The 10,352-nt window shown below is 35.5% G+C and overlaps 1 protein-coding gene across 1 annotated transcript in view; it reads right to left on the reverse strand.

The window, feature by feature from the left end:
* LOC144963454 (uncharacterized) overlaps window positions 1-2,480 on the reverse strand; it is a 3,817-nt gene extending 1,337 nt beyond the window's left edge. The window contains exons 1-3 of the mRNA XM_078897537.1: window positions 2,141-2,480; window positions 581-791; window positions 145-200 (exon numbers count right to left, since the gene is read on the reverse strand). Of these exons, the coding sequence (XP_078753663.1) occupies window positions 145-200; window positions 581-791; window positions 2,141-2,462 (589 nt within the window). The 5' untranslated portion in view covers window positions 2,463-2,480. The remainder of the gene's footprint in view (window positions 1-144; window positions 201-580; window positions 792-2,140) is intronic.
* Between the last annotated feature and the right edge of the window lie 7,872 nt (window positions 2,481-10,352).

Below are 10,352 nucleotides of genomic sequence, written 5' to 3' on the forward strand. Positions count from 1 at the left end.
GAGCATTTATAACCCAAAATACCCTAAATGTGCTTAAAACTTTTCAAGGGTCCCTAGCCAAAACCCAAAAAGTAACTTTGTGGAAAAGACATGATCCTGTGGGGGCATATTACAATTAAAAATTTAATTTTTAATTTTAATTACAATTAAGAAAAGGTGGAGACTTCTTGGTCACATTCTTCTTCAAGGGTATGGTCATCCTGAAATAAAAAAAAAGTGTTATTTCAGTCAAAAAAGAAAAACAAACCCAAAGGGGAAAAAACCCCCTGTAACCCAACAAAACCTAAAAAGACAAAATAATACACTGCAATTAACTCACAAACCACCGATTAGAAACACAGAAATGATAGTGATAGCACAGAAAAGAAATGAGTGGATTGCTTTCACAACCTTGATCTGCAAAACAGCCAAAGCTGCAAAGTAGGACGACATTGATGAAAAAAGGCAATAAGTCAAGTAAGTCGTTGTTTGAAAGAAAAATTAGGCATGCTGTTGAAGGGTAAATAGAAATTTCCAAAGGCATAAAATAGCATAGAATCCACAGCAATGAAAATAAACCAAATGCACAACCAAAGGATACCTTTCACTCACCCTTTCAATCCATGATGACTGTGTGTTAGGAGACATTCCGAGGATACTTTCTGGAGGATCATTGTCTTCATGATTGACAACTGTATCCTCTGAAAGACCATGCCGTTCCAAGTTGGTTTGTATCCCAGACAAAATCTTATCCCTTCCATCTTCATAAACAGCCTCTCCCAAAATGGAGCAAAGCAACCCCAGCAGTTCTCCTAAAAAAATAGAAGTACATCATTTTCTTAATGATCACATATCTATGGAAGCTCAGTGAACTGACTGAATGGTTTGACATTACGTTGGGAAGTCTCACAGTCATATTTACCTGGGCAAGTTTATTAACCCCCAGTTTACTTGGGCATTATGGTTAATATCAGACATTTTAAAATCTATAGTCAAGACAATGGTGTCAGACTATGCTGCACAAAAGAGCATAATCTTTTTTTTCCCACTCTACAAAAACTCTACACATATGGGATTGATGTGGTCTAGTGGTATGACTCGCTTTTGGATTGGAAAATCCTGGGTTCGAGCCTCACTCAGCACATAGTTGAGTCCTTTGCTCACATTGCATCTTCAGGGGTGTAAAATGAGTACCTGGACGTTACCAGCGTTGTCTCTATTGAAAAAAAAAATTGCAATATCGCCTAACACTAACAGGTGTCATGTCCCGTTCTATATGTTACATTTTGTTGTTGATCAGGGACGCCTTGTAAAGCACTTTGAGCAAATTTAGTGGATATTGCCCTAATACTTATAATATAAAAGCTCAAGTGGAAAAAAAAAATGACTTTGAATAAACTTTTTTTTTCTTTCTCAAAATAAGTATCCCATGTGAAGCTGTTGCATTGTAAAGTTTACAACCAAAATTATTAAGTCAATTTTACACCCTCAAAACCTCTCAGATTAAGGGTACCACACCCTGTTTGCAAAAGAAAAAAAATTGTGATACAATACAAATAACAAAGGAATGGGATGTGAGATTTGTTCAGGGCTGTCATTATCCCCAGACACCTGTCTGGGGATAATGAAAATTCGTTATGTCTGGGGATAACCAAATTTCGTTATTCCCAGACAGATATTTGAAACTGGGACATTTATTCCTTGCAATGAAATGTTCTGTAAAAAGAAGACGGAATTTAAAAAAAAAAAAATTTTAAGTGGCGGAACCAGGATTCGAACCCACAACGTCGATTCTGGTAAAACTTCCAGGGCAGACGACTAAACCATTCGGCCATGACAACCACTTCGAAGTCGACGCATTCTAGATAGATAGTAACAACTGATTTAATGTTGGTTAATTTTATGTTTTTATATATGTTTTATTAACTTTCCTTATCTCTATGTACATTCGGAAACATTCCATATTCTGGAATGTGAATAATTGTTTAAAAGAGCGGAATTTCAAATATGTGTCTGGGGATAACGAAATTGGTTATCCCCAGACAGGTGTCTGGGGATAATCACAGCGTTTGTTCAGTCTCTTAATTTCTACGTAGCCGAAAAAAGGAAATCCCTGAAACTGAAAACTTTAAATCGTTAGCTTTACAAAAGCTCATTTCACCTGCGACAATCCTCACTCGAAATTCGCCATCATCTAAAAGATTCAGGGCTTTGTCAACGAGAGCCATAGAAAAACCCCTTGCATGTTCCTCAAGATTACGTTTGGATTTCGTCTGCTGCAAAACGCAAATCGCACCACGCATCCCTCCATGACGAGTCTCCCATTCGTCAGAGGAGTTGATGCAAAATAGTAAGTCGTTTTCAATGGCATCCAGTGTCTGTTCGTCAGGTTGATTATTCAAATGTGATTTTAGCTCCTCAAACCCACGATCTCGTTCAAGCTTTGCTTTGTTACAAAGTTTGTTCAGTATCTCAGACGCCATTGTTGTTAACAAACGCTCTCTTTTAAAAAAGTTAATAAATCTATATTACCTATAATTAAGAGTGAAGGTTCCCGAGCGGCGAAGAATGTATTTGTATCATCATCATCATAATCATCATTATCATCATCATCATCATCATCAGCAGCAGCAGCAGCAGCATCATCATCATCATCATCATCATCATCGTCGTCGTCGTCGTCGTTATCATCATAATCCTCATTATCATCGTCATCATTATCATCAACATCATCATCACCAATATCATCATCATCATCATCATCATCATCATCATCATCATTATATCATCATCATCATCATCATCATCATCATCATCATCATCATCATCACCGAATCTTCCCGAATCTTGTGTGAACACAACAGATTTAGAAACATTCAAACGAAGATTATCAAAATTCTTCAGCCTAAATTTTAATACCAACAATGGCTGTCACACTCAACTCTCTCCGTCCTCGAATACAAATACTCAGAATTGAGTCGACTTCGAGTAACATTCAGATTCAGATCATCATCATTACCATCGTCCGTATCATCATCATCATCATCATCATCATCATCATCATCATCATCATCATCATCATCATCATCATCATCACCACCACCACCGTCGTTATCATCATGATCCTCATCATCATCATCCTCATCATTATCATCAACATCATCATCATCATCATCATCATTATCATCATCATCATCATCATCATCATCATTGTCACAAGCGTAGAACCAAGCAACCAAAGTCATATGCATGTTTGTATGCATAGAGCCCTGGCAGTGATATAATATACACATTCGAACAGGAATCCTGGAGCTTGGGCTTTTAGCCTTGACAGCGAGACTTTGTTTTCGAGGGTCTTGAGAGAGAGAGAGAGAGAGAGAGAGAGAGAGAGAGAGAGAGAGAGAGAGAGAGAGAGAGGTGAAAGTATGTGGTTTGCGAGTTGGAATTGATAAGATAAGAAAAAATCACACGTCTTATAAACAAGTTAATGTTCTCTAAACCCTCTTCCGCACTAGGACAGGACTGTCCTGGGACAGTCCTGTCCCAAATCTGTAACATATAGAATTTAGAGAAATCTTCCGCACCTATTGGGACGGGACAAAACAGTCCCGTTGTGTCCCAAGCCGTTGTGAAATCAACGGGACAGGACTGTCCCAGTCCCGTGTTCATATCGTTTGTGATAGTAGAAAAATATAGCAGACTTCCGCATTAGGACAAAAAAGTCCCAGACTTGGCGGCGCCGTGTCAAAATTGAAATGCCTGTCTTTATTTTCTGCATCCCTACTACTACTACTACTACTACTACTACTACTACTACTACTACTACTACTACTACTACTATTTCTACTGTTGCTTCCGCTGCTGCTAATGCCACTAATATATTAATACCTACATCCCTTACATTTTGTATTTATTTCCAATTCCATTGTATTTATTTTCCAACAATAGTCCACACTTTATTTTAGTTCACTGTCTTCTATACTGCATTAACAGTTCCTACCCGCCTCCCCTCTTTTAACATGCGGGTGGTTGGATGGGAGCATCACCCTTGAATCATATACCTATGATGTTCGCATGGGTGTACGATCCGATAGTGATGTCGTTTCTTCTTCTCTTTACTAGCCTATCCTGCTTCTTTGGTTTGTGATTGTATTTTTGACAGGGATATTTTTTTTCTCTGTAAATCTTCTGCCTGTTTGTTCATGGTTATTTATAATTCAGCTTATGATATCTTTAGGTTATGATTTTGATTTACATTTGTACTATTTTATTGCTTGTTTTTTTTTTGTTTCAGCGGTCTCTCATATAACCTCAATTGTGTTGGAAGAGACCTAAAGCAACAAACAAACAAATCTTTTAACATAATTAAGTACGCACCTTTTATAAATTTCTATTGCTCTGTTATAATTCGCGCTTCCTCACAAAGTAGCATACAATTTCCTGCCCATCAATGTTTTTGTTTATGCATCTTAACAACGCCACTACCACATTATCTCATTCGTCTGTAGTTTTTAATTCATCATGTGTTGTTGATGAAGGGGAATCCCGAAACGTCCTTTTCATCTGTTTTCGTATATTAAACTGAAGCTTACATTCAATTTCACAGTTATGGTTTATGTATTTATTTCAATTCTGAATATAAAAAAGCAAGAACAATTCAAAAAATAATGCTATGTGATGAAACCACGTACAGAAGGCATAGCAACATAAACATTTTCGGCAATTTAAAAACGTATGTTTATAAATATAATTTAAGAAGTGTCACACTTTGTGACACAGCAGTAACGTGTCTAAAACCGGTCGCACATCTATTCGGTACCTTGTGGGATCAATTATCTTTATCGTTATTTATTTCGGGAATTTTCAATGAAAATATTTTAAAGTAAGTCCTTCTGAGCCACTTGGACTCATTGTATGACAAATTAACTCCTTTAGAGCCTTGTATCCAATGGTGCAGGAGTTATTCCGGTTTCAATAGCGTGAAGCGGACAATTAACGTATTTGTTTGAAAACCTTTGAACAGGACGCTAGTCTATCGCAGATTACTATCCCAGCTTGACAGGTACCCTTTTACACCTGAATGGAGTGAGTGATTGGAGTAAATTTTCTTGCTCTAGAAAGTACAAATTGGCTTCGGTCGGAATCGAACACAGAACCTCTGAGTCCAGAGTACAACGCGCTAACCATGGGCCATCTTGCCTCCTAAGCTTATAAATCCGGAACTTATCCATGTTGCTGTAGCGTTGAGCAGACAGATAACAGTTTAAAATTAAAAAAAATAAAATTCCCTTTTTCATCCCATAGGGGTAATTTTTCTCGAGGGCCTATTCCAAGGGAAGACTGGAATAACCCAGGCGTCAGCCGCAATGCAGCGCCGCAAATTGAGCTAGGGAGAGGTATAACCCAGGCGTTAGCCGCAGTGCAGCACCGCAAATTGAGCTAGGCGAGGTTACTTACTCAAGGCAACACAGCGCATCAGCGGGTGATCGAACTGATGCCTTTCGGGTACGATGCAAAGACCGTACCACCGAGCCATGCTGACTTTCTATTATCCTCTTGAATGATGCTAGTCCGTCAAAGATTACTTTCATCAGCGAAATGGTACTCATTTGCACCTGGGTAAAATGAGGTGATTCCAAGAAAGTCATTTTAAGATAAGATCGGAGATCACCATAGTCTACGGAATTGACCCTTGAGCAATCTTTGGGTCATTTAAGGATGCACCCAATATTGTTTTCTCTTTCAATTTGTCTTTTTTTTCCCACGTAGTAAAGCACAGAAATATGCCACCTCTATTTCATCCATTACTACTACTAGTAGTAGTAGTAGTAGTAGTAGTAGTAGTAGTAGTAGTAGTAGTAGTAGTAGTAGTAGTAGTAGTAGAAGAGGTGGTAGTTGTAGTGGTGGTGGTAGTAGTAGTAGTAGTAGTAGTAGTAGTAGTAGTAGTAGTAGTAGTAGTAGTAGTAGTAGTAGTAGTAGTAGAAGAGGTGGTAGTTGTAGTGGTGGTGGTAGTTTGTAGTAGTAGTAGTAGTAGTAGTAGTAGTAGTAGTAGTAGTAGTAGTATAGTCGTAGTAGTAGTTGTTGTTGTTGTTGTTGTTGTTGTTGTTGTAGATGTAGTAGTCGTAATAGTAGAAGTAGTGGTAGTAGTAGTAGTAGTAGTAGTAGTAGTAGTAGTAGTAGTAGTAGTAGTAGTAGTAGTAGTAGTAGTAGTAGTAGTAGTAGTAGTAGTAGTGTGGTAGTAGTAGTAGTAGTAGTAGTAGTAGTAGTAGTAGTAGTAGTAGTAGTAGTAGTAGTAGTAGTAGTAGTAGTAGTAGTCGTAGTAGTATTAGTAGTAGTAGGAGCAGCAATAATATTACTCTTGCTATAAGAATATTTCATGATTATATAAATCTTATGTAAATAAATCCCATTGTACAGTGTAAAAAATCATTATCGTCATGTCGTATCTTATGTTGATTCATAAAATGTGAATTATTAAAGTTGTACCAAGGACTTATTTTTTAAATTATTAATTTATAATTCAAACTATTAAATAACTAATCTATTAATTAGAAGATTTTACATTATTATTATCACCATTATAATTATCATTATTATTATTATTATTATTATTATTATTATTATTATTATTATTATTATTATTATTATTATTATTATTTTTATTATTATTATTATTATTATTATTATTATTATTATTATTACTATTATTATTATCATTATTACTATCATTGTTTGCCTTGCTTTATTATTGATTTTATTTACTTGATTTGTTGATGAAAATATTATATTCTTGTATGATTTATATTGACAATTGCCTGCAAATAAACTTTTGAATCTTGTAAAAAAAAATTAAAAAATAATGCATTCGCGCAGGTGTGTCCCGGGACAGTCCTGTCCTAGTGCGGAACCCCTTTTGAATAGAAGTTTTCTCCAGTGGGACAGGACAAATTTGTCCTGGGACAGTTTTGTCCCAGTGCGGAAGGAGTCTAAGGTTATGAGGGCTTGATACTAAAATTACAAAAAATCTTTAATTGGGACTATAATTTGATCAAACTGACGTACATATATGAAGGTCTAAGATTCGAACCCGCTTGTGGCCTAGTTTAACATTGTTGTAATTGACAATATTTTGCGTCATTTTTTTAGATTTCCATTATAACAATGAGCTCATAAGGAATAGGGTTAAAATTTAGTATAGTTGTCCTTGATACCAGCAAATAATTACACGTCGGATCAAACTAATGACGTTTATAATCAGGTATCTTGAAAAAAAAAGGTGTTTGGTTTAAAAAAACAATAATTGAAAATCTCTTCGTTGCCATGGATATGGCCGATATCTTGGAAAATAAACACGTTTTTTTGGAACTCCATCATTTTATCAAATCTTCTTTGATTTTGATTTTTAATGTTGATATTTAAAGTTTAATATAGTAGTAAATAGTTGGCTAATTAATGTTATAAATAATTAATCTCAAGAGGGGGGTGGCTATGGTAATACTGTAACATCAACATTATATCATTGTTGCTTGTTCATATACATAAATGAAGTTTCTTGTTTAAAATTAGATACTCTCCATTCAAAAATAATTTCTCATGTTAGTCTATCAGATGGTGACATGGTTAAAATGCTGACTCAAGCGTTTAACACATCACTTTATTTGTGTAGATCTGAACACATATCCGAGTGTAAGGCATGTTAACTCCTAAGGGCATCCTCTACCACCTTACAGAAGCTGACTTTGAGTGTCTATATCAAATGTTTACATATTCAGCCTCAAAGGGTCCCTTTATTACCCTTTATCGAGGTCTCTGAATTTAGAGGATAATTACAGAGAAAAATGTCCAAACTCAAAAACTAAAACTAATTTAACAATCTCTTTATAGGGTGATAAATTTACATCTATTAAACATTGTGGCAAAATGATAGCACATTCTGGCAGTTACCTTTCTACTTAAAATAGTGAGTAAAGATAGTCAAAAATGACATTATGATAAAAAATACATTCATTTTATTCATATTTTACCTAACCATTATCTTAATCAAGGGTAATATTAGGAACTTTAGACACCTTTTTGAATTTTGAAACCTAAGAAAATGGATTCTACAAATATTTTTACACAAGAACCACCAAAAATCGATTTTCGTTTTTTGTCTGATCTCAAAATTTGAGCTGCACAGGACCCGCAGAAGAAAAAAGTAATTATCCCAAAAACTGTTAATTAAAAACAAAATCAAAGTAGCCAGCTATTTGTAGTAACATATCAGCTATTTTAGTTTCAAAGATCTAGCATTAACATTTTTAAATGGTAAAATCCCAAAAAATGTTTATGGTAATTAGATAATAGTTTTGAAGAAAAACGCAATATTTGTCAGATATTGAGCCCAATAACGTTGGGTAGGAATTTTTTAATTGCATTTTTTACGTTTTCAGACTATTCATTCGACAAAGATATGGGTTGGAATGAAATAAGGATTGAATAAATTGGTCAAAACAGTCACTTCAAAAAATTGATAATTTTCACCCAAACTAACCCAATTTGCACCAGCGACCCCCCCCCCCTCCCCCCCCCCTCCCCCCCCGAAAATGTGTGCTATAATGTTTATCTGGAAAATGTAGAAAGTATGTAGGTCAGTAGTTGTTATCTCAGCATACGTAGCTGGTTCTCAATTCTGTGGTTCTCAACATATTATTGCGACGACGCAACGGTAAACATGAAAACAAAATTATTATGTCTTGGACCAGTTGCAAAAACAGAAATGAATAGTTGCAAATTGCAATACCTACCTTTTTAAAAACATGCTTTTCTACCCATTTTCACATGTTCAAAAATTGAATGAACTTAATAAAAATAAATTCAAACCTTTATACTTCATTGGTACTTTTTACTCAAAGAAGATAGATCTGCCAATGAAAATTCGAATTTGAAACATCTTCTTCAAGAACTCCTCTCATTGTCATAAAATTAATTTGTCATTTGCATTATCAATAAATTATGCAAAAGGTACCGTCAATCGGACGACTTTGAACACGTTGCAATGTGGATGATCCATTACCTTTCCATGTGTTTGAGATCATTGGTCACATTGCAAAAATAGGATTCAACAGTCATGACGTCACTTCCCTCGTAAACATGCACAGTAACTTAGTAACTGGTTCTAAACTATCGGAACAATGACGGACGCCCTTTTGAAATACTTCTCTCCGACGAGCATAAAGGTGTATCCAGAGGAGAAAAACATTATAAATCTGATAATGTTTTGACTTTTATACATTCTGAAACCATGACATGTGGAAAAGTTCTAGCCAGCATGAGGAAATAAAAGTTCCGATTTTCTTTGTTTAGAACCAAGCTGCTCGTGGCTGGCGGACGTGACATCAGACTATTGAATCCTATTGGTCATTTTGCTCAGCATGACTCATGTGTATGTTTACAAGTTTCATAAACACAGCAGCATGTTTACATTTATTCTGACATGTCCAATCGTTGTACAGCAACAAATCATGTGATTGATGACTTGGTTGGGTGAAAAGCTGAATATAGATCGCCCCCATTCGAAATCTCTTTCTCCAGTCTGGGAAATTAACAAGCCGTTCAATAATAATTTGTTGGGAGAAGAAGTCAATCATTTTATAGCAAAAACATTACATGCATTCAGTTCTTGGCCAGTGATGATAAGCATTTTGGTAGAATACTCATAATATTCACAAGCCAAATTAAACATAATACACAAAACTGTGTGTAATCTTTAACTTTTATGGTTTGATTGATATAATTTAGTGAGAACTAATCACTAACGGAATGTATAAGTATAATAACATAGAGATTAGTGAAGTCAACTTCGTTCCATCTGTATCCCTACTTTCAATGACATTAAAAGTTTCCAAGGGAATGAAGTACCTTTGAACATTTTATATTAACAAAACAGTTACTTCTGCCTATCTTATAGCTGTGGAATTTAATTGTGTTATGGTTAATTCATGTCATTTAAAACTACTAGTAAAAAGCCCGCAATTTCGCGAGGAAAGAACTATTTTCATTCGAAATTGTACCCACTATCATTTAATGAGGGCAGATTGGTAAACAACTTTGTCTGTGTAACTTGGTACATCCTCTGTTAATTTTTCTGTGTGGCCCAACATGAAGTGTAAGCCACTATAGCCTCTGACCCGTGACACAGCAGCATACAGTTGTCCGTGTGTCGAAACAGGCTGTGGTAAGAAAATCAACTGCGAAAATAAACCTGAAGTAGCAGACGTGAGCAGAGTTGAAAGACGATCCTGGGGAGGCTTTCCAAAAGCTCCTACAAAGGGAAAGAACTCAAAAAATATTCCCTTAGAAAAAATAAAACCTAGTACCTTTAATTAACCCTA

The sequence above is a fragment of the Berghia stephanieae genome, chromosome 1, assembly GCF_034508935.2.
Source record: "Berghia stephanieae isolate SIO BIC M18660-M18661 chromosome 1, UCSD_Bste_1.3, whole genome shotgun sequence".
Taxonomy (NCBI): domain Eukaryota; kingdom Metazoa; phylum Mollusca; class Gastropoda; order Nudibranchia; family Aeolidiidae; genus Berghia; species Berghia stephanieae.